Source organism: Clupea harengus, chromosome 15, assembly GCF_900700415.2.
Source record: "Clupea harengus chromosome 15, Ch_v2.0.2, whole genome shotgun sequence".
NCBI lineage: Eukaryota > Metazoa > Chordata > Actinopteri > Clupeiformes > Clupeidae > Clupea > Clupea harengus.
Genome location: NC_045166.1, coordinates 22,439,988 through 22,467,248, shown reverse-complemented (window position 1 = coordinate 22,467,248; position 27,261 = coordinate 22,439,988). Strand labels below are relative to the sequence as shown.

Genomic DNA, 27,261 nt, shown 5'->3' with positions numbered 1-27,261 from the left:
GTCCTCTCCCAGGGGGGGGGGGGGGGGGCCAAAACAAACATGGCCAACTGAGCCGGAAATGCCGAGTCACCGTGAGCCGCCAGGACCGCAGAACTCGTCTCCATCACCATCATCGCCACGCTAATCCTCTTTACGTCTGTCCGCCTGCTCCGGTGCGGGTTATTGCATTTCCGGAGCTTTCCAGATGGAACCCATTAGATAGGGGTGGCCTGTGAGTGATTGAGGGAGACAGTGAGGGTGGCAGGGACAGGGTCCTAAGCTTGCTCCTTTCACTTGGGCAGCCTCTGACTCGCCCACAAGCATCTGGGCTCATCCCAGGTCAAGGAGGACTTGTGCTCACTTTCTTTTCTCTTCCTCTTTTTAGCCCCCACATTAGGCTCATTTGTCTAAGTAATCCTGCATCCTGCCTCAAGAAATGTGCTGGACAGAATCGGTAGACAGATTTTGTGCTAAATTGAGGCCTGAGAAAAACATTTTGAGGGGATTTTTCATAAGAAAAGGTAATAAACTAGAGCCCGAATATGGACATTTTTTTGGCTGAGTGGAGTGTGATTTATTTTTCTCAACATCACGAGGAAAGACTCTCCCCCTGCATCAGTCACCTGCATGTCGCTGCTGCTTCCCTGTGTCTCCCTATCATGGCTGCACAGCCCTGCTAGTGCTAATTGTTCAGTCCTGAGATTTATCCCCTCAATTTTCCCTGTGATTATCAGGTCATTAGCAGGCATCTGGGACAAGGTGTCTGTACGAGTGATTTAAAATAAATAAACAGACAAAAAGTCAAAATAAAGAGGCATTGCATCTGTTCATTCTTTAGAGGGACATCCTGGGAAAAAAATGACTAGGGAGCACAAAAGGTGATTAACCCAGTCTTGATGCATCTGTTAACAGTAGCTCATTAATCTCTCTTGATCTCTAATTATACACGGCTGGGATGGACATTTTTCATTGCGGTGCGGAAGAGTAATGAAGACGTGGTTTTGAAGGCTTTGCAGTGTCATGAGGCTAAACATGAGGAAGATGGTGCTCTGCGCCGACTTATCAAGAACAACTCATCCATGCGCTTACCTGGCTGCAGATAGAAAGGTTTAGATGGATGAGAGACTTATAATTTGCTGTGAATGTTTGTTTCTAGGCTACAGATTGTACGTCAGGTGGAGATGATGATGATGATGATGGTGGTTATGGTGATCGTGATATTGTTGCTTATCTTGGGAATGACTGTTATTGTCAGGTTTTGTACCACAATTAGTATGGTTTGAGGTTGGATGGTGTTACTTCTTGCACGCAAACAGCACCGTCCTCTGTTGCGGCTCTTGTCGTGTCTCCTGAAACATTGCTCGGTTAGGTTTTGTGCATGTGGTGCCGGCGGGGAGTCGTGTAAAGGGCTGGTCGCCGGGGAGCCAAGTACCGCCGCCTGCGTGCGTGCGTGCAAGGTGCAAGCATGCGCTAATGGACACCCCGCTGTGCTCTTAGCATGGCCGACTCTGCTGAAGCATCAAGTGTGTGTGTGTGTGTCATACACAGATGCATGTTGACATGGAGCCTGGTCCCATAGCATGTCTGCTTAGCACAGACAAACTCAGATGGCTTCATGCTCACAGAACAGAAATATAGGTCGGTCTCTCTCTCTCTCTCTCTCTCTCTCTCTCTCTCTCTCTCTCTCTCTCTCTCTCTCTCTCTCTCTCTCTCTCTCTCTCTCTCTCTCTCTCTCTATATATATATATATATATATATATATATATATATATATATATACTGTCAGTGAACGGTATCGCCCTTCTCACAACCCCTACATGGATAACACTGTTGTGATTGCATGAGTGGTAAAGATAGAAGGTTTTCATCGACAGAAGTCTTGCAGCAGGCTTTAATTAGCTAGTCCTGTGGTCTGTGATAAGGTTTTGAAGTGACGTATCTGTGATAATTCTGTACTATGGCGTACACAGCGAGATGATGTGTTAAAAAAAAGACATGAACATTCTTATTTGAAGCAACAATAAACGGGCATAATTACAGGCTGACATGACAAACACCCGATGTTAAACACTGTTCTTCTCCAACCTTACATTCACATTGCCGTGGTTATCAAACAACCAAAGTGTGTGAGTAAATAGCTGGTTTGTGCTAGCGCAACAGACAGCTGGTGCATCTGACGCCGTGGGGGCAAATCCCTCCCCCTTCCCCCCATCTCCCATGGCAATCCTGACAGCCAATTTCACGTTTGTGATATCTGCTATGCCCATAGCTAGGCCCATCCCCGGCATTGAGGCCATTTCGAGACTCGCTCTCAGTCAGCAGCTGTCGAGGTCCAAGGTGGCACTTAGGGATGGCAGCCTGAGCACAGGCAGAGCTTTTTTGTCCATTCCCTGTCCCCTTTCTCGTTACGCTCAGATAGGCCAGACTTGGAAGCTGTCCAGCGATGCCACTGATGTAGGCACCACCGTATGGCAGCGTTCACGGCCCTGCGGCCCCCAAACACTCAGCCGGGGCATTCTGGTCAACAGGCCATGGCACAGTGTGTCCATAGGGATCATGGCCTAGCGCTTGGGCAGAACATGCTAGGCTAACTAATTCTAGCAATTGTTCATTGAAGGAATACCAATGATGTGAGCCTTACTCATATGGCCCTGACAGAGAGAATGGGTTAGCGTGAGTTCAGTGGTCCAGCAAATGACTGCCTACATTTTGCAAGCCATGCTCTCGGGTCCCAGAATTCAATTCATATGAAGAGCCCTTGGGATTGACTGGATGTAATGGGATATTGAACCGGCACGGGTCAGCCATCCTCCTGTTGGGATCTTCCAGCATCCTGTTTCCAGTCTGGTGGCACAGACTTGAATATACACACGCCTCTGTCACTAAAACTGTACACTGCCAATAATATGGACTGGTCTGTATTTAAATAGGCACTGCTCAAAATTGATGACATCACACAACGTTTCAGAAAGTTGGCAGTTGTGTGTGTGTGTGTGTGTGTGTGTGTGTGTGTGTGTGTGTGTGAGATTGTAAGTGAATGTGTTCGAACATGTGTGTGTATGGTTTGGGCACGTGTGTGTATGTGTTTGTGTGTGTGCACGCGCCTGTGTGTATGTGCGCATGTTTGTTTGTTTGTTTGTTTGTTTGTTTTTGTCTGTCTGTGTGTTCTCCCCTGAGAGACGTGTGTGTGTGTGTGTGTTTACCATTTGGCTCTGGCCCACTGCTCCAGTGACTGCTGAGGCCTGCATTTCCTCTGCTGCTGTTGCTGCTGCTGTCTGTGCAGCTCTGGCTCGTCTCACATGAAGGCTTTAGACAGAGCGTAGTCCTCCCTGAGTCATCTGCCTTGCGTCACCACACTCACCTCTCTAGATTACAGTGTTTTGCGGTCACTGATTTGGAAGCGCAATGTTGCATTCCTGCGGCATGTAATGGTATTTTGGGTGTAACTTTAGGCTCTTTGCTGCTTGCCGTGCCTGTATGTTTTTGTTTCTTGTGTGTGTGTGTGTGTGTGTGTGTGTGTGTGTGTGTGTGTGGGGGGGGGGGAGGCGCGTTTTCGTGTAGCGCTTTGCTGATTGCCACAGTCGTTCCGCTCTGTTTAGTATCTGAGTCACAGCTCGCCTCACTACATCTGGAATTGTGAAGGCAAGAACGAGAAAAGAAAGGAGCGCCATCATTCCAGAAACATAACTTCATGTTCATGTAACACAACATCACCATTGTTGTGAAACTTACTGTCCACCCCCCCGCCAGAGCCAATACCCAGAAGTGACGAGACACTGACAAGAACGCACTCACACAACAGTTTGTGTTTCGAGGGAACCGAACACAGATGAGTGAGGGATTGCCAGGCGCTCAAGCTCAAGCTGTTTCCCTCTCCTGATCTCTGCATTCAGAGAAGAATTGAGAATAGACTGAGTCGGAAGAGTGACTGTGACGGTGGTGGTGAAGGAGGAGAGGAGGAGGAGGAGAAGGAGGGAGAGAAAGTGCCTTAAAGGAAGGAAGGAAGTAATCAAGAGCTGGGCGCGGCAGTGACCGAGAACCTTTTGAAGAGAGAACCAGAGGAGGTAGGAGACGGGAGGTGTTGAAAGAGCTGCAGACAAAGAAGTGAGAAAGTGGTGGAGTGATGGAGAAAGAGGGAGGGAATGAAAGAGGAAAAAAAAGGGTTGTTCGTTAGTGATAAAGTGGAGTGAGTGATGAGAGACAGCCCGATACAGGCGAGAGGAATAGGGAGGATAAATGGGTGGGGGTGGGGGGGGGTACATATGGACACAAAAATATGTGAGAAAGTGGTTTAAAGTGGCCAAGAGGGGAAAAGAGCAAAAGAAAAAAACGAAGCTGGGAGCCTGAAGAGAGTGATGAGGGGAGAACAATTATAGAATGGTAGAGATACCTCTGACGCCCACTACCCCAGGCCTGCCCTCCGTGCCATTAGCCCATTCCACCTGTCCATCAGAGCTGTGAGCCCACAGGTAGAGGGAAGACTGTTGGCTAATGGTCTCTCTCTCTCTCTCTCTCTCTTCGTCTCTCTCTCTCTCTCTCTCTCCGTCTCTGTCAATCTCTCTCTCTGTCAATCTCTCTCTCTCTCTCTCTCTCTGTCAATCTTTCCTGACGGACCATTTGGTCTTTAGCTAGTAACAGACACCAGGCCAGTTTCTGTACAGCCAGACTTTTTTTATTTATTTTTTTAACGCCGTGTAGGCTAATTAGACAGGTGCCCCTTATACTCCAGGAGAAGTGTGACCATTATGTTTCAAGAGTGCCAGAAGCGTCTCTGGAGCTTATCAAAGTCAAAGGTCAGTGAGCCTTTCTTCATGAGTCAGCAAGTGTTAGTTACAATGTCCAGGCATGTACAGTGAAAATACACAACTTTGACTAAAGTGGTAATCTGCATAATAGGCCTAGCTACCTCAGTACAGGCCTACCATGCAATTTAGGCATGTGATTTATTAACTGAGCAAATATGAAATAAATCAGTCTGCCTGTTCATTAACCATTAAATAACATGTCATAATTTGGGTTGTGTGTTGCATCTCATAGTAGCACATGAAAAGGTTAATTGGTGCCTCTGGAATGTGGCCAACGGTTGAAATGTCAAATGTGTGAAAGGATAACACACTGCTGTCTGTGGCTGGGACCGTAAGCCTTTCCGGATTCTAGAACCGTAGCAGACGCTGTGACTGAGCATTTACATTTATTTCTATTGTAGCCAACTTTTATCTGAAGTGACTTTTTTTTTATATATTTTCCTGGGGAATCAAACCATTTAGCTCAGCATTGTTAGTTCTTTTTTCTGCCAGTTGTTTTGCTTGATCGCCATGGTATGTCAAGTTGAGGAGTCTCATTAAGAAGCCATAACTGGCTGAAAAACACTTCCCTCTCAGTCTCTCTGGAGCGAGAGCTAGCATGCAGTGGCGGTTCTACATGGAATTACGCCCCGGGCGAAACTCCCTCTGAGCGCCCCCCGCCGAAAAAAAAAGAATCTTATTTATTTTTAATTATAACAATATAAGTGAAAGACAAACTTAAATGTATCAATTGCACAAATCCTTCAATAGAACATTTGAATAACACACTTAAGAGAATCAATGCACACATCATGTACATTAATGTTAGCTAACCAGCTCTCTGCAAGTTAGGTTGTGCAAGCACTCAACATGCATTATGGTTTAGTTTAGTTAGCTAATCGTGGCTAACGGGATTTCGCTAACGCTGGCTAGTATAGTTGTGTCAAAAGGAAATATATGGTCTAACCAGCTAGCTATCGACCTGTTCATTATTAAGATTATACTAGTACTCTGTATGCTGTTATATTCTGTTAGTTGTGGCTAGCGGGACTTCGCTAACACTTTAGCCTAGTGTCAAGATGAATGAACATGTTCATACCCTAATATGGTCAAATCAGCTAGCTAACGCTAGCTAGCAAACAATTTTGTTGGTGCTCAACATTAACTGGTTGCCTTAATAGGAATTTAGGTTAAGTTACACTTGACTGAAAACACATTTTTACCTTGTCCACTTGAGCATCCTTCAATAGTTATCTTGAGATAAGTTGAAGCAGTCAGTGATGTCCTTCCACCAATTCACCTTGCCCTTGGTGACCACATAATCGTTCTGTATTACCTATTTGTATTAGCCATTTCACACAATTCAGAAAAACGAAAACGTGCAGGAATTATAGGCCTGTAATTATAATGTTATGAATGTGCGTTATTTGGAAGAAAGAGACCCAGAGGTGAACTGTACCCCGCGCCCTCTCCCCTTCCCCCTTCTCCCTTCTCACTCAGGATCTGTCCACGGCACCTTCTTAGCGAGCAGAGGCGCCTGCAGCTGCAGGGGGCGCCAATTAGCCAATTCCACACACAGTGATATGATAGATAATAGAAAACCGCTTCGTGGCCCAGATGAGTGCTCTTGCCGCCCCCCACGTTTTATGAAAAAGTGCCGCCCCGGGCGGCTGCCCGGGTCGCCCGTGCCTAAAACCGCCCCTGCTAGCATGATTGTGTTAAGTCAGTGCCAGCTGCACAGCAGCAGGGGGAAACAGGTTCTGATGGCATCTTCATTATCCTGCATTGTCCTCTTATCTCAAAAATGGCATAGACTCGTACAAACAGAAACTCGTTACTGAATATTGCCTCAAAATACTTAAAAAACAGTAGTAATAATACTAGTCTTTTCTTGTAAGATGCAGCATTTATGGGGACGAATGGGGCCACTCTGGTCGTGAAGTAATATTGAAATGGTGGTGTGCAGCGTCTTCATTGTCGAGGTGTTTAATTCAATCGCTGCATACAAGGATGGACATTTCTCTTTTTCCCCGTGGTTATTAATATACTTTCCCCCCTCCATCCCTGCCCTACTCAACCACTCCCGAGAGGCTTGCCCATCAAGCCAGCTGAGCCTCGCGTCCTGGTTCTGATAAGAGGGAAATGTTCGTTTGCAGACGCCTCTCCCATCTGGCCTACTTTCGCCTCCATTAATGAGAAGCAGCGGCTGATGGCCGAAGCCCGAGAAGTTTCACACTGACCGAGAACCCAATTAACCGCGTATCCGCCGTCGCCCCATGACTTGGAGGATTTTACACACTCCGCAGCGGTCAGCACCCCTTCGCACCCCTTATCACTGCCACTGCAGCACCTCCGCCGCCTACGCTTCTGAGAGTTTACCTGTGGAAAAAAAACAACAGGGAACGACAGGTGGGGGAAAAAGGTGTCTGGTGTTGGGCAGCTCCACGTCGACTCTTGACAGGGTTCGTCTGTCATCTGTCGGAATCGTCTGTCTTCCCTAGCACGTGTCCCCAGTACCAGCATCACCTCCTTTCCCACAAGCCGAGTCCATTATTTTGGGAAGGATTAAGATGGTTATCTTGGACGTTAAGCTGGGAGTTTAGAAGATGCACAAAGGAGAGGGTTACAACAGAGATTTATTTTTGGTTTGCAGACACTGTGCTAAGAAAGGGCAAATGTTTCCTGCAGAAATTGGAATCGATGGAATACACCCCAAGGCCAGCTTTTCATGCGCTCCTCCTAATTTCTGCTTGGCATCTTATTGTCGTCATCATATTATTTGGTCACTGCAGATGGGGTGAATACACATGAATCGTGAATCATCATCCTTTTCTGTTATGTTTTAAAAATAAAATTGTCGCCCAACGCCCAACAAAAAAAAATAATCCCTCTTGTTATACATATACCAGTCCCTGCCATGTGTACTTAATCCTTCCAGGTCCTCTGGTTTTAAAACCGTTCCTTTCCTTTATTTCTAAAATATCCATCGTCACACCACCAATGTGAACCACTTTAAGACCAACAGCCGATCTCATATTAGTATAATCCCAGCCACTTTAAGATGGTCTCTACTGTGGGATGTAATTGTTAGCTGATGTGGGATCAGCAGCTTCAGTCTGCACTGTGCTGTGGCTTAGGGCTAAAGGATGCCAGACATGGCTCATTGGCAGGCAATAGACTGGGGTATCTGTCTGCCTTTGCCTGAGCCAAAAGCATTGGATCTCCCCTGGCTGGATACTCTTCTAAACCACTGCGCTGCAATCATTTCCCCCCCTCTTTTTTTTCTCTCAGTCCTCTGCGCACTCCCTCTGTTCCTCTCTTCACTTTGTTGTGTCTCCTCTTTAATGTTTCGCAAAACTTTTGTCTGTATTTTTTTTTGTGTGTGTGTTTTCCTAAGCTCATTTGATACTTTTCAAATTCCCTCCTCTCGATTCTCGCCACGACATCCGAATGCAATGGAGTGCATTTGTTTCGTCTTCGATTTATATGCGAAGCGTGTTTTTGTTATGGTCGGTTGCCTGGGAAACTAATTGGGTTGCAGAGCGAGAGAGCCACGCGCCAGTCATCCCCCCCCCCCCCCCTCCAAAAAAATGAGAACAAAAGCGGTAAACGAGTGAAAAACCAAATAGGCGAGCAGGTGTACTGGAGTCTAATTTAGCTTCATATCATCAACAGCATCCTGTCCTCAGTACAGGTCTCCCTGATCAGATTGAACTAGTGGGGTTTTTGTTGTTGTTTTTTTTTTATCTGATCAAATATGAACGAGAGATTGCCAGACTGACAAGACTGTCTGCAGAATTTTTTTTGCTCATCAGCCTTGAAAGCAGGCATCCTTATGTCAAAATGGCATTTAATCAGCCCGAGTCTCTCTCTGTAGTCTCTCACTCACACAAGTCTCTCTCACTCTCTCCCTACCTTTCACTCTGTCTATCCCCAGCCTCTTTCTCCCTCTCTCTGCTTCATTCCATCTCACTCTCATTCCTACCTACACATGCACACACACACCACCCCTTTCTAGGAGCAGGTTGTTTCTCTGTGTCATTCAATCCGAATCCCTTCCTGTTCCCTCCTGACAGATGTGGCCAGCTGTGCTTCCTTTCGATGTCTCCTGCTACCTTTCTGCCCATTGGCTCCCTGGTTGCGCAGTCGCGTTAAACCCTCCGTAAATGGATTACCCCGCTCATGACGGCTACTATCCTTGGCGCTATAATCCGTCAGTGTTAGCAGACGGAGGTATTTTCAGCTTCTTCAGTACTCTATTTGGGTTAAGCACAATTAGCGATCACCCCCCCCAAACATACATGCGCCCAGATTAGCAGAAAATGCATAATCTGTTCAGTGCAGATATTGTCTCTGCTCTCATCTAAATGCCCCCCCACACACACACACACTTGTTCATAGAGAAAGATGGCACATGTTGAAATCCATGGTGTGCAGCCGTGTGACAACGGGAAAATTAGTTTAGGTGAAGGGGTCGCACGTTGCCTCTCGCTTCTCTTGGATTTTCACAGCTTGTCTGAGCTGAGCAACTTTCAGATGCTTTCAAAGTTTGTGTGCGTGTGCGACACAAATGATCTGTGTGCTGTGCTGTACTGTGTGTGTGTGTTTCTGTGAGTGTATGCGGGTGCATACATGTTTCTGTGTGTCAGCCTCCGGTTGTCTTGATCACGTACGGAGCTTAATGCATGTCGGTGCATTTGTTAACAAGACTTTAGCATCTCCTTTTCCCCAGGTAGATGGAGATTGTGATGTTGAAAGTGTGTGTGTGTGTGTGTGTGTGTGTGTGTGTGTCTGTGTGTACTTGTGTCTTGACCTCAGGGTGTTCGTGTGTGTGAGTGTTAATAAGGCTGCAGGAACACTCATTCTCCAGGTTGGATGGTGAAGTAATTGCGCGCGTGTGTGTGTATACGCATGTGTTAATGAGACTCGAGCCCTCCTTGTTCTGGAGGTTTCTCGTGAGCGTGACTGTGTAGTGGCCTCTCTGGGGCTGGAGTGCAGATGGAGGGAGCAGCATCAGCCTGAGAGAATGCTTAATTGGCACACACCTCACGCAGTGGGCAGCTCCACGCCCTCCTCTGTGCCAGGCCTCCAGCGCCAGGGGCTCTCCTGCAGCTCACACACCAACCCCACACCTCCACTTTGGGCACTCGCACACCAACCCCACTCTGGGCACTCGCACACCAACCCCACTCTGGGCACTCACACACTCACTCCACTTTGGGCACTCACACACCAACCCCACTCTATGGGCACTCACACACTCACTCACCGGGGCATTCTGTAGAAACATGTGGGATGTCTCAGCCTTTCATCATTCTCTCTCTTCTTTCTTTCTTTCTTTCTTTCTTTCTTTCTTTCTTTCTTTCTTTCTCTCTTGGTTTGAGTCTGTCTGTCTGTGGTGTGTGCAAATCGACCATTTGTAGTCGGTTGCAAATAATGACTTACTAAACTATCTGCTTGAATAAAAGATTGCACGTCTCTTGAAGCCCAGAGACAAATCAGGTTCGTTCCAGTTGGGCTTGTGAACGGTGGGTCACCCTGGACGATCCCTAACCCAGTTGCCCTTGAGAGAGTAAATATCTCGTTTGGTTTTCTTTTTTCGTGCCTTCATTCGGGAATAAATATAATAAATAAATAATAATAACTCCCTTGTCTTCATAGTCTCCTGCCGGAGTCAGTATTCAGTAGCACTGCGTCCTCTGATTGGTGCTGGGCACACCTCCGCTCACATCCCCCTAGCAGAGTTGAGTGCATTGTCATCGTAGCTTATCTCTCCCGGCCCGGGGGAAGATAAGGGTAATAAGCCATCTGCGGAGATCATTTGCATAGTGGTTCCACACAGGAAACCATCGGGCAGGAAGGAACAGAACAATTAGGCCTCGGAGCCGGCTCCCCAAGGCCCCTAGGGTTGTCACACATCAGGAGAGACGCTATCCGCCAACCGGTGGTGGAGTGGGAACCAGCTGTTTCAGTGAGGAGCAGTACATTCTTCTCCACAGACTCTGTGTTGATCCTAAATGGTGGGGCCCTGGGTTAAGAACATGGAGTAGCAATGAGGAAGCCTGTGAGGAATGAGAGAATGTGAGGGGTAAGGGATAGTTTGAACAGTGGCCCTCAATCATTTTACTCTCTTCAACCTCAACTTTCCATCATTGGATTCAGTGTTTGATCCATTTGATCCAGTCCTTTTGTCTCATCTATCCATCTCTCCAACCATCCATCATTTCTTGGCTAGTTAGATTTCTCTTCTTTTTCTCTGGATTGTGTCCAGGTTTTTTTTTTTCTTTAATTACGGATCGTGAGTACCCTCGGTAAGTTCAGTCATTCATTTTCTGTCATGCCATCCGCTCACTTCCTTGCTCAAGTATTGCTCTCTGGTTCATTCTCGGGTGCACTTAACCATCCATCCATCTATCCCACCGTCCGCCCTCATCAGTCACTCTTATCAGCACTCTATCGAGACCTCTCCAACCATTAAGCACATTTATTTTGAGAGAGAGAGAGAGAGAGAGAGAGAGAGAGAGAGAGAGAGAGAGAGAGAGAGAGAGAGAGAGAGAGAGAGAGAGAGAGAGAGAGAGAGAGAGAGAGAGAGAGAGAGAGAGAGAGAGAGCAAAACAAAGAGAGAGAGAGAGCAAAACAAAGAGAGAGAGAGAGAGAGAGAGAGAGCAAAACAAAACAGAGAGAGAGAGAGAGAGAGAGAGAAAAACAAAGAGAGAGAGAGAGAGCAAAACAAAGAGAGAGAGAGAGCAAAACAGAGAGAGAGAGAGAGAGAGAGCAAAAGAGAGAGAGAGAGAGAGCAAAAGAGAGAGAGAGAGAGAGCAAAAGAGAGAGAGAGAGAGAGAGAGAGCAAAACAAAGAGAGAGAGAGAGAGAGAGCAAAACAAAGAGATGGAGAGGAAGAGAAGTATGTCGGGAGGGCCCGTCCATCTTCCTCCTCTTCCTCCAGGCTTGCAGGATTTTGATGTTGGGGCTTTAACTTTCCTAACATCTCCATACGGCCTTACGCCCTCCTTACATCAGCCCTGTGTGTCCGTGTGAGTGTGTGTACCCCCACGTTTGATCACAGCCCTCCCTCTCGCCAGCATCCCCCCCACCACCACCCTCAGCCACGTCCCTTTGATGAGTAGAGGGAGTCTTACAGAGGCTTAGCTTAAACCAGCTCCCCTGAGCGACACATACTTCTCTGACCATCTTCCAAAGTCTTTTATCTCTACACTTCACCTTATGTGTCTCCTGTGGCAGCATTAGTTTGAAACTGAAAGAACCCTAGACTGTGGTAGTCACACATCTTTTCCTCTCTTTTTTTCTCCTAGCTTGGCAAGGCGATCCTGGATCATTGATAAAAAATAAAAACAGGAATTCTCGGCTTGTATGGGCATTTGTGTTGTTTGTTTGTGTGTGTGTGTGTGTGTATATATATAAACATGCGCAAGAGGCTGTTCACGTAACTCTGAGACTGTTCAGTTTTGCATCCCATAATGAGTTTGGCAGCCTGTTTTAGCTCTTAAGCACGGACTATAAGACGGTGGAGCAGGTAGAGGAATCACATGAGGGGATGTTCTAATAGTGAGGTGGGGAATGTGTGCTCTCGGTCTGACATAAACGCTTTCTCTTCGCTTGGAGGGAGAGGGGAGAGAGGGAAGGAGATGTTCTAGAATGAGACAGACAATTTGCATGGCAGGTGACTTTCCTTCAAACAAATGCAATTCGGCGGTGTAAATGAGCTAATTTCATTTCTACACCGAGTGAAACTTGCACTGCGTCAGCCTGACCACCAGCCAGGAGAAGGGGGGGGGGGATTGTGAAGGCCCATCGACTCAAAGTCAGCGTTCAGTCAGAATCAGTCAACCAGATGTCACTTCCAGGTCCCTGGTCTCTTCGATATTCTTTCCCCGCTCTCTGAACGGTAATCCCTCAACAAACCGTGTCATTCAGTTTCGTCACAGCGCCCGAATGAGGAATGATCTCCGTGACGCAGACGCTGTGTCGCGATCCCAGGGCCTCATGCCAGCTTTTAACTCGCTGCTTTTTTTTTTTTTTTTGGTAAAGGCATCATTATGCCATGCACACTGTACGCCTTTTAAAAATGGGCAGCTCTAGTCGTTCTCATCGAACATTCGAATCATTTAGTCAAGGTATGTGAGAGCCAATTTAGGCAACCTGAGGCCAATCTATAAATGCATTATTTCGGCACGTAAGTATGAAAAAGTTGCCTCTCAAATCAGGGGTCAACTTTCTCTAAATAGGTTTCTTTGACCTTCCAGTGGAGCTCTGTAATAATCAGTGCAGTGAGTCAAGGCTCTGCAAGCTTTATCATCTTAGAGGCTTGCCACGGCAGAGTACTGAATAACATCTTTGGTCAGCTGTAAAACCGAGGTGTGTGTGTGTGTGTGTGTGTGTGTGTGTGTGTGTGTGTGTGTGTGTGTGTGTGTGTGTGTGTGTCAATATGAATACCTTCATCAGCTGCTGCTGGTGCAAATTAAGTGTGAGTTAAGCCATCTCCTACTCAGCATGCTTTGCGGGGCGTCTCGCCACTCTTCACGGGGTGGACAATGTGACTGAGTCACTCGTTCCCTCCGTCGCCTAATCCCTTTCTTTCCGTCTGTCCATCTTGCTGTTCATGTAAGCCCTGGCAGAGGCCAGACATCTGATACTGATTGGCAGACACGACCCTTTGTGCCTTCACTGCGGCATTTCTGAGATATGTCTGCTCCAGTCAGACAGACTGATGGCTCTAAGGGTGGCTGTCTGCACCATTGTCCCTTTCAAAAACTCCCAAGTCTCGCCAAGAAATAACTCTGACATGGGTATTGCTTGATTTTTTTATTATTTTTTTTCCTTTTTCTTTCTGACTTCTCCATAAGGCATGGAAGCCTATCACGTTCTCTTAAGAAAGTTAGGGGCTCTGCACAGAATGTAGATCAGTGAATTTCTCCAACTGGCACGTACTTGTGTATTAGAATGACAGCTAAGTATGGGCATAAGAAAAAGTGTGTGTGTGTGCGTGTGCGTGTGCGTGTGCGTGTGCGTGTGCGTGTGTGTGTGTGTGTGTGTGTGTGTGTGTGTGTGTGTGTGTGTGTGTGTGTGTGTGTGTGTGTGTGTGTGTTGGGCTGGTGTGCTTGCTGTGATGCAGAGTTGCTTTATTGCTGCTGACAGGTGGCTCCCTCTTGAACATGTAACATGAACAAGTAGCCCTTGCTCTCGCTCTCTCTCTCTCTCTTGCTCTCCCCCTCTCTTTCTCTCTCTCTCTCTCTCTCGCTCTCCCTCTCTTTTACTATCTCTCTAGTTGGTGTGTCTGTTCACTTGTCATCATGTGAAAAGGACACACACACAACATGGCCTGGCCTGGATTATATTTCGTCCACAGACACCAGACTAAGACAAGACCAGCGTAATCTCCCCTTCCTTTAGCTCCAGTCACTCCGCAGCCCCTGATCCAGCGGGGACTCATTACTTTAGCCTGTCCATGCCCACCTCCTCTCTCCTCCTTTCCTCTCTCCTCCTCTACAGCTCTCCCTCTCTTTTGTTTGGGCTTCGGTCTTTTCTCTTTCATACAGAGCTGTCAAATTAAAAAAAAAAGTCCTGAATGGCTTGAAAAGAACCGTTTGCGGTCTCCTCCAACAAAGAAAAAGAAAACAGCCTGTGTTATTTCATCCATGTCTCCTGCTCCATCTTCCACTGTAAGCAGTGCGGTGTGTCTGTGTGTCACTGTGTACCTGAGTGTAATGGAGATGTCTGCCGACTCCCAGGTTGAAGCCATTATTTCTGCCGGTGCCGGTGCCGTGGCGCGTGCCTGGGAGAAGCGGCCCCACCATTAGTGCAGAATTAATTAATTAGGCCAGCGGAGAATGACGTGCCGGGGCAAGCCAAATGCAATTATCTTTTTCAGCTGTTTGCCGCGGCGCTTCGACGGGCACCATTCTCCATATTGACACAAACCTGTAGGAGCAGAGCTGGGGTTATGAGCTCGTGCGTGTGTGTGTGTGTGTGTGTGTGTGTGTGTGTGTGTGTGTGTGTGTGTGTGTGTGTGTGTGTGTGTGTGTGTGTGTGTGTGTGTGTGTGTGTGTGTGTGTGTGTGTATTGAGCCTGTCACTCCATTATGTATGTTTGGACATGACAGCTTTGTTTGTGTGTGTGTGTGAGAGAGAGAGATCGTCCAGTAATGAGTTGTCATTGAGCACGTCACCCCATCTGTAGTAAGTCAGGAAGGCCTGTGCCTGTAGGTGTGATTCAAATGTCACTGAGCCTGTGTCACAGCCTTTTACTCTTCACAGAGGCGCGGCAGGCATGGCGGACACTAGGAATGCCAAAAGATGCTTCAAACGCAACGTTTCAAGTGCTTTTTGTGCTGTGGAATGCCTTTGACATTCCTGTGTGTCTGAGTTTGTGTCATCCTCTTTTTACGGAGCCTGAAGCGAGCGAGCAAGCCTCCTCCACCCTCGGAGGACAGCATGGACGGCTTCCTCCGGCGTAATCCCACAGATGCAGGACCGCTTGCTGAATGATCTAGTGCATGAGGAGCTGTTTGTTTATCACGGCCCGCCAGCCGGAGCTAATCAACTCCAGCCATGTTCAGCTCAGACAGATCAGCTCCTTTTGGCCCCTCTCTGTTGCACAATGGCAGTTAACCAGCAGCAGCAGCAGCAGGAGGAGATGGGGGAGAACCAGAGGACCAGGCAGCTGAGATGGAGGCTGGAGTCCCAGTCACCTGCACCGTGCCAGGGCTTCTGTGAATGGGTGTCCTTGTCTGACTTACTCACAGACTTCACCCTCCACCACCAAGAAGCCCTGCCCTCCCCCGTGGCAGAGGATCCAGAGGCCTCTTTCAAGTGCCTGCCCTTCCTCTCCAAGTGTGTGTGTGTGTGTGTGTGTGTGTGTGTGTGTGTGTGTGTGTGTGTGTGTGTGTGTGTGTGTGTGTGTGTGTGTGTGTGTGTGTGTGTGTGTGTGTGTGTGTGTGTGTGTGTGTGTGTGTGTGTGTGTGTGTGTGTGTGTGTGTGTGTTTAGTGGACTGCTAAATCTCAGTCAATGGCACAGTATCAGGCTACAAGTACTGAAGAATGACGTTGCCATTGCAAAGAATCTCCATAAGAACCCCTTTCAAGAACAGTTACTGTCTGTTTGTCATCGATCATCACTGACACAAGTTGCCCTCAACTCCCCCCCTTTTTTGATCGTGTTACTCACCAGCAGTGCCCAAAAGGTTATTGAGTGCCTTCACTTATGCCGAGTTCTGTTGACTCGGATTGAAAGGGAGGCACTAGAGCTTTCTTTTTTTGCTGAAAAGCGTAGACATTATGAGAGCTTATTTGAAGGTGTGTGTGTGTGTGTGTGTGTGTGTGTGTGTGTGTGTGTGTGTGTGAGAGAGAGAGAGAGAGAGAGAGTTCTGCTCCTGTCTCTGGTGTTTGAGTCGGTGCCAGCCAGCAGATGGCAGGGGGTCTCTGGTTAATTGGATGGATCTTTCCACCGCACTCTCTGGCTGCTGTGAGTGAGTCAGTGGGAGAGAGAGAGAGAGAGTGAGTGAGTGGGTGTGTTCGAGTGAGTTCCATGCATGAGCAGTGCTGTGATGTGTCAGTGTTGCCAGACCCAGTCGGAGCTCCAGCACACCTGGCCAGCAGGTGCAGAGACCTGGAGGGGGGTGGGGTGTGGGGGTGCGGAGGGGGGTGGGGTGGGGTGGGATGTGTCTGGGGATGTGGAGCTGCTCCTCTGGTCTGGAGCTGAGAGGATGTTGAGCCAGTTCTGCCCCAGTGACCAGTCAGCACTGCTTAACCTCACATCAGCACATCTACTGGGCTGCTGCTCATCTGCCAAGAGGCTACTGCTGTTGCTCTCACACACACACACACACACACACACACACACACACACAGAGAGGAACAGGATACAAACACAGAGGAACAGGATGAGAGCCTTAGACATCAGAACACTTTCCTACCTACATCTCTCTCTCTCTCTCTCTCTCTCTCTCTCTCTCTCTCTCTCTCTCTCTCTCTCATACACACATACTCACCTCTCCCTCTCCTTTCTTTCATCTGTCTCACTCTCTTTTTTCACGTTTCTCCTTTCCTCTCTCTCTCAGAATACAGAACATTTGACATCCATGTCATTCTGTTTTTCACACCATATGTTTGCCTCTCCTTCATTCTGCACCCACACGCCCTTGGCTTCCTCTCTCTCATTCCGCTCTCTGGTACCTCTCTCATCCCTCTCTCTCTACCTCTCTCCTCCTCCCTCTCTCTGTACCTCTCCTCCTCCCTCTCTCTCTACCTCTCCTCCTCCCTCTCTCTGTACCTCTCCTCCTCCCTCTCTCTCTACCTCTCTCCTCCTCCCTCTCTCTGTACCTCTCCTCCTCCCCCTCTCTGTACCTCTCCTCCTCCCCCTCTCTGTACCTCTCCTCCTCCCTCTCTCTGTACCTCTCTCCTCCTCCCCCTCTCTGTACCTCTCCTCCTCCCCCTCTCTGTACCTCTCTCCTCCTCCCTCTCTCTGTACCTCTCTCCTCCTCCCCCTCTCTGTACCTCTCCTCCTCCCCCTCTCTGTACCTCTCCTCCTCCCTCTCTCTGTTCCTCTCCTCCTCCCCCTCCTCCTCCCCCTCCCCCTCCCCTTCTCTGCCTCTCCTTGGGTAAATTGCTGACTTAATATAAATCCCTACAAATGAGTGCCATAATTGCCTTGGAATGCCCTTTCATACCTTTCATAAGTTCCTCCCCTGAGGGCAAAGCTGAGGTGTGCCAGGCTGTGAAGCACATCACGACACAGAGCGAGGGAGAGAGGGAGACAGAGAGAGAGAGGGAGGGATCAAGAGAAGAAAAAAAAAGACAGAGTGTTTTTTGGAGCAGTAAGCTGGTTTCACAAAGTGAAGCTTGACAGTCAATAGTAATTACAGATTTTACGGCCCAGAGATGTATTGGTCATTAAAAGAGCAAACCAACCTTTCCTGTGGACATTATGGGAGGACATCTTTGTTCCCAGAGCCTCACATTTCCCCTTGCAGGTTCGCTCAGTAGCACTGGTTTCAAACACGGGGGTGAGGCCCTCTGCTCCCTATCTTTATTAGCCCTTCAGCGCCTGGGCACTTTCTGTGTTAGCAGTCCACCGTCTTTTATTGATGTTGCTGTTTTTAATGCGTTTTGAATCACAATTTCATTAACGGCGGCAGAAAAGCTTTTGGACTGGACCCTCAGCTCAGACTGTTGGGTTTGATAATCGAGTGCTCAGGAGGAAGACTGTGGTTTAGTACGTTCACAGACTCCCGGTTAGGGTGCACAAATAGTTTGGATCGGAGCGTTCTTGTGCGGTATCGGAAATCAAAGAGATTGACGGCGCATAAGAAACTAGCATTTCATCGCTCACTTTTCTTCTTTCCTTTTTGTTTTCTTTCACCCTCTCTCTATTTATTCTTTTCCTTACTTTCTGTCTATCTTTTTTTTTCTTTGGTGCTTACTCCTGTTTCTCTTTCCTAAAAAGACAAAAAAAAAATGTATCAAGATCAAATCATTTTTTATTGACTGATGATTGGAATCGATTCATTTGATATTGTACGCTCTTTTCCCTCAAGCCTGATGTAGTTTGTGTATGGCCTATTAGCAGTTCTTTATCCACCTGATGGTTCAGTACTTGAGGTTTAAAAGTAAAAAAAAATCTCTTTTTCTTTCCTTTCTCTGTTTTTCTTGCAGCCTGCAGTTACCCTTTTTTTATCTGCCTGAAGCACCTTTTTGTGCCACCATTTCCATTAGTATCATTTTGAGATGCTACAGCTGAACAGTCCACTTGACAGACACTGTTCAAACTTTCAGAATCTCTTAACCACTCCAGCCAAAGTGCGTTTTATTCAGCGCTATGTTCCACTACTCCTCTTCAGAGGCCCCACTCAGATGAGCGCAGTGAAACACACACACACACACACACACATGCTCTGAAGGGCACAGGGAAATATGGATGAGCTGCTGCTTACTACTTGAGTCATTCTGAGCACGGAGCGAACTGATTACAGCAGACAGGAGAATACGGCCTGGGACCTCCTGAAGTGTGTGTGTGTGTGTGTGTGCACGTGTGTGTGTGTGTGAGAGCGTGTGTGTGTGTGTGTGTGTGTGTGTGCACGTGTGTGTGTGTGTGTGTGCACGTGTGTCGGGGGGTCTGTGAATGAGGCATTGCATCAAACACCCACATGACCACTAGCCATGTGGGTTTAGATGGTTAAAAATACTAGATGGAGGTTTTATCTCTTAAACCAGCTCTGTACACACTACTCCTGTGTCCTCTCTGGGCTACTGTAGTGTCCCAGTGATGCTTGGGGGGAGTGGAGGACTGGTGACCCATGCAGGCATCTCTTTCCCCGCAGCTCCACACACACACACACACACACACACACACACACACACACACACACACACACACACACACACACACACACACTCTGCTGGTCCACCCACTCCACTGCTATTGTGCTGAAAGTAACTGACAGCTCCAGCTCAGCTTATCTCTGTTGTTATTTCCTCATCTACTGAGGGCTGGTGGGCGGCTCTCACAGATGCCTGGTTCCACAATCATTCCCAATCAGAGTGGTGACTAAAGTGCACCCCTAGTGCTGCTATATGATGTATGCATGGTGTTCTAGTGATAGATAGATAGATAGATAGATAGATAGATAGATAGATTACTTTATTGATCCCAAAGGCAAAATTGCCGTGTTGCAGCAGCAATTCACATTAATCACAAATCACATGATTCACACAAAAACAGACACAGAGGTAGCACAGTAAAAAGCACAGTATTAACACATTTATATACAAACTATTCTACTACTAGATTAAATTAATAGAATAAAAAAAAAATAGAATTTTAGATATAGCTCTAACTGCTCTAACAAGAATGTGCATTGTGTATTGCCACTCGGAGGATAAGCTTCTTCTCCCGGCACAGAAGAGAGTCATATATATATATATTGTGGTGGACATGAAATGATTTCCTGTAGCAGCCCTTATTACAGCGGAGGTGAAGGAGTCCCCAAATGAAAACACTCTGCTGTCTGACCAGTGGGTTGTGTCAAGGATGTGAAGTGTCCTTTATGTGGAGCGGCTTGTGCAACATCCTTCTCTCAACAAGCACAGAACCAGCCCTCCTTATCAGCTTGTTCAGTTCTTTAGTGGTACTGGCTCTGAGGCTCCTGCCCCAACAGATGGCTGACTGCTAACAGACTAGCAAAAAATATGGTACATCTTGCTGCACGCATTGAAGGACCTAAGCTTCCTCAATAAGTAGTCTGCTCTATCCCTCCCTTTAGACAGTCCCAGTGGTACATTTCCAGTCCGGTCTGTCGTCAAGGTGAACACCCAGGTATCTGTAGTCCTCCACCACATCCACCTCTTCTCCCAGGATGGAAATGGTGTTCAGCTTAGTCCTGGTCCTCCTGAAATCCACAACCATCTACTTCATCTTGGCCACATTTAAGAGGAGGTGGTTGTTCCCACACCACGCCACAAAGCCATCCACTAGTTCCCTGTAGTCCTGTCCACCACTGACACACCCCAAAACTGCAGAGTCATCTGAAAATGTCTGCAGATGACAGGACTCCGAGTTGTATTAGAAGTATACAGGGTGAAGAGGAAAGCTGAGAGTACAGTCCCCCGTGGTGCTCCTGTGCTACAAGCCACCTGCTCAGACACACATCCCCTCATTCCCACAAACTGTGGTCAGTCTGCCAGGTAGGTAGTCAGTAATCCAGGAGGTTGTGGAGGTGTCGACCCAAATCTTTTGGAGCTTCCCCCGCCTCGGTAAAGACTGGGCTGTGTTAAAAGCACTTGAGAAATCAAAGAACATGATCCTGACGGTGCTGCCAGTGTGGTCCAGGCGAGAGTGGGCTCGCTGATGGGGCGCTAGGCTAACTGCTGTGGGTCCAGCTGCTCCAGTTATTGCAGTATTCTATCATTTGCACACACATGCACAATTTAAAAAGCTCTCGCCCTGTCTCACGCTTTAATTATTTATGAAACGTCGTTTTTAGTTTTCCTCTGGGTGCATGTCTTTTTCTTCGTGTTTGTTTGTGTGTGTAGGCGTGCGTGCGAGCGTGTGTGTGTGTGTGTGTGTTTTTGTGCACATTGTAATCATTGTTGATACTCAACGTTACAAACCTCTCCCCATCCATCTTGGCTGCGGGCTGAGTAAGGGGGGGGGGACTGATGGGATTCTGTGTGTGTGTGTGTGTGTGTGTGTGTGTGTATGAAACCCTGTTGACAGTTGATTTGATGGCTGTGGATGGGCGGGCAAGTTTATTTATTCAGAAGCACTCCGGCTTTTATTAAACGCATTAATCAGAGAGACCGGATGAGATGTAGCCAAACAGGGACACGCGCTCAATCACCAGCACCCCATGTGGCCAGAGCAGTGTGTGTGTGTTAGACAGAGAGTGAAATGTACGACTGAATATGACACTGTGTGTGTTTGTGTGTGTGTGTGTGTGTGTGTGTGTGTGTGTGTGTTAGTGTGTATGAAATGAGCAAGAGAGGTGTTGGTGTCTTTTTGCAGCTAGTACTGAACTGGCATTGGCTCTTCTGCGTTCGAGGGGCAGGACTTAGCGATAGGTGAATTATACCACTCAAGGCCTCTTTGACCTACATGGCCATGAACAGAGAACATGTGGTAATAGCAGCATTGTAAATCAGGTCACAGTGACAATCTACTAGAAAACACCCTTGCATTACATATGGAATGTCACCTAAATTACATTACCTTACATTAACAGATCAAAGTATACCATTCCCTGCTCCTGATCATCAAAAACATAGTTGTGATCAAACTTACGATTACATACCAAACATGGGGTTAAATATCTTGCACTCGCAAGTGTAGGCACCTTCGATAAGAAGAAGAGGACTGATTCAGTTACAGTACATCCACCTTTTAAAGTTTTCCACATTTTGGTATTTCAGACTCAGACTTAAAATGGATTCAATCAATTTACACACGATACTCAAAAACAGGTTTTTGACTTCTCAATTACAGCTTTGCCATATGCTGAAACGAACGAAACGAAAAGAATCATGTGGCTGTAGTGTTGGGAAATCATACACATAAGGTGAAAACGGATGCATTCGGAAATCATGTCAGATTCTCGTTCAGCTCTTATCACACAGGCACTACGTAAGCTACATAACATGAACCCCATCCAAGATGGTGGCAGATGAGCGTTGACATATTTCCCCCAGACAAACATTGTGCCATTCACAGCAGCTCTAGCATCTGCGTAAACGGATTCCTCCTTGTTTCCCTGCTGGAAAAGAAACCTTTGTCAGGCCAGGGAAAACACATGGGTAGTTTTTACACTGCCATGCCACCATTGTTATGTTTTCCTGTGCCGCCCATGCTTTGTAGTGACGTATACTGGAGCCCATGCCAACCCACAGCCTGAATTGACCCAGCAGATCAAACCTTTTGGAGCATAGCCAGTTCTCAGTCCTAGAGTTCCCGGACCCATAGGGGTCATGTGGAAAGTCACATTAGGATTGTATAACAGACTACTGGTCCCTTTGTAGGCAGCTACCTAATCTCTCGTACCCCTTTTCCACCAACAGGGAACGGTTTCATTCCAGTTTGCACACCACATTTTCACCAAAAATAAGTTGGTTTGGAACCTGAAAAGTTCGTTCGCACCAGGAATCAAAAGATGGCTGGTTTTTCCAGTGCGAACCATGACAACATGCCAACACAGTTCACTTGCAGGTTATCAATGTAATCTGGGATCTTGCTACTACTGTTTGCTTCAGTTGAAAGAATTCTGAACGGAACCAGTTCAAGAACTCGTTCCCTGTTGGTCATAAAAGGAGCAATCGGAGTGAATGCATTAGCAAGATGGGGGTAAATCAGTCCTGATTCTCAGGAACTTCTACATATTTGCAATGACTAGCATGTGTCCATTAAGCTGTACTTTGCACTATGACCGCAGGGCCAGTGACCGCAGGGCCAGTGACAGTGACATTTTGACATGGACCCTCCCATTTGACCTCTAGAGCTGACCTCCTGCGGCTTGCAAATTAACCACTACACCATTACCCCACCACCTGGCCTCCTCTTGGGGGGTCCCTGCCATGCTTCTTTCCCTTGTTCAGCTGCCACCTTCACTGCCTCAGGCAGTCGGATGCAGTTAGACCGTAAAGCGGCAGAGGTCAAATGCACGCCAGCTTTCCTCAAATCAATGTTTGGCGTCATGCCGCACGGAACTGCTGGCCAAGCGTCGGGTCACGGAATGCCCTCTTGGATGTTTCTGTGACAGTCTCTCTTCCAGAATGCGATGTGCTCTTTCCACCTGTCCCGATGACTGAGGATGGTAAGGACAATGTAAAGACCGTTGCACGTCCATCACTCGACTGACTTTTGCGCCAACAGCTCCCGTGAAATGAGTTCCTTGGTCGGAACCGATCTGAAACTTGGCAGCTCTTTCGCTGTGTGTGTGGAGCTGTTCCTTTCTTCCTGGGGACCTCTTCAGTCCATCGCAAAACTTTGTCCACTAAATCACTTAGACATCTTGATAGCCTTTGCATCGGGGGAGAGTAATGTAGTCCACCTGTACACATTTAAGTGGGCGTGGTGGGGCTGCTCTTCTCAGCATGGGCAGCTTCACTCTCCCACCATCGGTGTTCTTTTGATAGGTCACACACATCATTGTTCTGTGTCCATCGCTACGGCCGCCAACTCTGTATTGTATTACCTTCATGACCACATGTACCTCATGAAGGTATTTGAGATGCTAGATATGCCTGTATGTAACACAAAGTGTTTGTGTGTATAGGTATTATGAGTGTGTGAGAATCTGTCACACATGCTCTGTGTGTGTGTGTTTGTGTGTGTGTGTGTGTGTGAGATGTCCCTCAGTAAATACAGCAGGCGTGTGGTGCTCCAGATTACTTTCATTATGTGCTCTGAAAGTTGCCAGAAAAAGTCCAATCTAATAAGGCCGAGCTGCTGGAGGCGTCGGACACACTCATTACCGTGGAAGCGCAGACGGCCCACACAGAATTACACACACTCACACACACACTCCAGTCTCTCACGACTGCATCTGCCTTGAAAAGAGCCAAAGGTGGTGGATTTGCCTGTGTGTGTGTGGGGTGGACTATGTTACACACACACACACACACACACACACACACACACACACACACACACACACACACACACACACACACATTAACATTAACAGAGAGGTCACAAAAGCCCAGTTAGATGTTGAAGAAAGTTAGAATTGCAATGAACTTGAACTGAATTGAATGAATGAATTGTACTGTGTGTGTGTGTGTGTGTGGCGTGCAATTTTGAGAGAAACACACACACACCTTTTTCCCTACACACACACTCCACATACCCCTGCATGTTTAGCTCCAATTGATATTTGAAAGTACAGGAAGTAGTGCCAATAAAGTGGACCATTTTAATAAAGGGACACTGAGGGGGTGTTCTAAATCTAATTGTTTCAACTGCTCCTCCTGGATCGATTTTAATTAAGCCAAACTAATATTACCTGTTCCCTGCTATGCCTGGTGTGTTTATTTAAAAAAAAATAGAGTATCTCTATCTGAATCTGGGAGGGTGCTGATGTTTCTTTTCCTCCCTCTTTTTCCAGGTGTTCAGGAAGAAAGCTGTGGAGTTAGGGGAGAAGCTGTTACCTGCATTCAAGACCCCCACAGGCATCCCCTGGGCCCTGCTCAACATGAAGAGGTCAGTCACACACACACACACACACACACACACACACACACCACACACACACACACACACACACACACACACACACACACCACACACACACACACACACACACAGCCACAGCCTGGGCCCTGCTCAACATGAAGAGGTCAGACACACACACACACACACACACACACACACCCTGGGCCCTGCTCAACATGAAGAGGTCAGTCACACACACACACACACACACACACACACACACACACACTCACACACACTCATACGCCAAATGACTACAGTTCTTCCTCAAAGGACCAAGGAAAATAGCCACGTCTCTCCCACTGATTGAGGCCTCTGTTCTTTATTCATCCAGTTCCGGTTGGAAGGTAGAAATGTCTCAAGGCTCTTCTGCTTGTGTAGAGTTCTGAAGTGTGCGTGTTTGGTGCGTGTTTGGTGCGTGTTTGGTGCGTGTTTGGTGCGTGTTTGGTGCGTGTTTGGTGCGTGTTTGGTGCGTGTGCGTGTGCGTGTGCGTGTGCGTGTGTGTGTGTGTGTGTGAGTGTGAGTGTGTGTGTGTGCGCGCGTGTATGTGTAGTCTCCAATCCACTTGTTAAAAGCAGCGTTTTTGCTTTGATTCTGCTGAACACCTGGAGTCCTCCTCTCTCTCTCTCAGGGGCACTGAGCAGGGGGCAGACAGGGTGAGCTGCAGCTCTCCAGGGAAACTCAGACCTGGTGAAGGACATGATTGGGCTGGGAGATTGTTGTGTCCCTCTTGTCATGAAATAAGCCAGCTGAGCTTGACACACATAAACATACACACACACACACACACACACACACACACACACACAGACACAGACACATTCATACACAAGCACACACACACATCCACACACACACACACACACCCAGGAGGTCCCAGGCCGTATTCTCCTGTCTGCTGTAATCAGTTCGCTCCGTGCTCAGAATGACTCAAGTAGTAAGCAGCAGCTCATCCATATTTTCCTGTGCCCTTCAGAGCATTTGTGTGTTTCTTTGTGCAAGTGTGTGTGTGTGTTTGTGTGTCTGTCTGTCTGTCTGTCTGTGTGTGGTCTTTTCATTCTGGACAGACAGAACAAGTGTTCAGATTTTAGTGTGTTTGTGTGTTGGGGTATTAGGCAGCTGTTGAAAAGTAACTGAATTCCAAGCCTGGCTTGTTCCTGCCGTTGTTGATTAAACGAGAGCAGTAGCACGTTAATTTAGGCCTTCACAACATTTAGATCAGACAGGAGGACAGTGGTGGCCAACAGTATTTCATAAAGCCATACAGGGACCTTGAAATGCACTTATGCTTTGGCATATCTTTCCCCATCGTTTTTATTTTTGTCAGTGGTTCTTAAAGAACAGGGATTTCTCCATGATGAGTGAGATTGCTCTGCCTCATTTTTTTTTTAACCCTCGTCTCCTGATTTGAAGAGCCAGACAACAAAAGTATTTTCTCGAAGATGAACAGCATCAGTATTTTACATGCCAGAGTGGGGCATTTACTGCCACCATTCACTCGCCAACAGAAATCAACACGCCATCGCCACTCGGCGGGGTGCTAAATTGCACCCCGCCCAGAACCCTCGAGTGAACAGACAGGGAACGCTGTTTTCTAGAAGCAAAAGCGTAGCAAACACATTAACTGCATACAGTGTAGAAACGTCTAAATAAACCTCACATATTTGATCAGCTGATAGTATACAGTGGTGATTATGATATTCAAGTATGATATATACTGTATGATAAACCTCGTACCACTTTGTAGGTGTGAGTAGCTAAACCTCACGTAAGGTAGCAAAAGGATGGCGTGCAGTTGTGATAGTTCAATCACATTCATCAACACTCCTTTTTGAAGATTACACGTGAAGGCAACTCCATGTGACATGTTCTTATCAGATAGATAAGATAAGATATCTCCAAATATACCCAAATATAACAGCATAATGTCTCACCACAGGGTGTATACGCTATCTATCCCAGCCTGGCTGTGGGCTGGCATAAAGAGCAGCTTGTGAAATGGAGAATAATGGGCCTTTAGAGCAGGTATCGCCTCAAGCATAGAGGCGTCGTAGAGGGAAACCATAAACAAGCAATTGAACGCCTCCATGTCCCTTTAGATTCAGATGCAGTCAAATGCTGCTTTACTTTGCATAGAGGCTGCAGCTGCCTTCAGGGGAGTTTACAGTGTACACTACACACACACACACACACACACACACACACACACACATACACACACAAACACGTTAATACACACACATACACCTTTGTGGACCAGTACAACTGTTTCTACAAAAGCATACTGTAGGCTTAAGGCTAACAAAGGACTGGGATGGTTGGTGCGATAAGGTGTGTGTTTGTGTGTGTGTGTCCATCCAGCTCCATCTGCGTATGAAACTGCTGTTAGGGTGCCCTCATTACATTGTGTAGAGATGAGGAGTGTATTTTGGCAAATTATTACCATGTGTTGCTTCAAGGCCTTCCTGAATGGATAGTGAATGTGTGGCATTGTACCTCAGGCTTTTGTGTGTGTGTGCGTGTGTGTGTGTGTGTATGTGTCCGGTTGGGGGGGGGGGGGGGTGTTGGTGAGGATGTGTGTGTGTGTGCATGTGTCCTTAGGCAGTTGTGTGGGTGGCCTTTTGTGTGTGCCTGTGTTGCGTGTTATATCTCATTTAGTTAACCCACATAGCGTGATACACACACACATAGCTGCCACATGACGTGCTCTTAGACCACACACACACATACACACATCGCTACCTCAGTCTCAGTGCTCTCCACATATCCCGATGAACTGATCA

The 27,261-nt window shown here is 47.3% G+C and overlaps 1 protein-coding gene across 1 annotated transcript in view; it reads left to right on the top strand.

Annotated features, from left to right (window-relative positions):
- Positions 1–27,261, top strand: part of LOC105901285 (mannosyl-oligosaccharide 1,2-alpha-mannosidase IA-like) — a 119,668-nt gene that overhangs the window by 62,857 nt on the left and 29,550 nt on the right. The window contains exon 5 of the mRNA XM_031581468.1: positions 24,372–24,466. Coding sequence (XP_031437328.1) covers positions 24,372–24,466 — 95 coding nt within the window. The remainder of the gene's footprint in view (positions 1–24,371; positions 24,467–27,261) is intronic.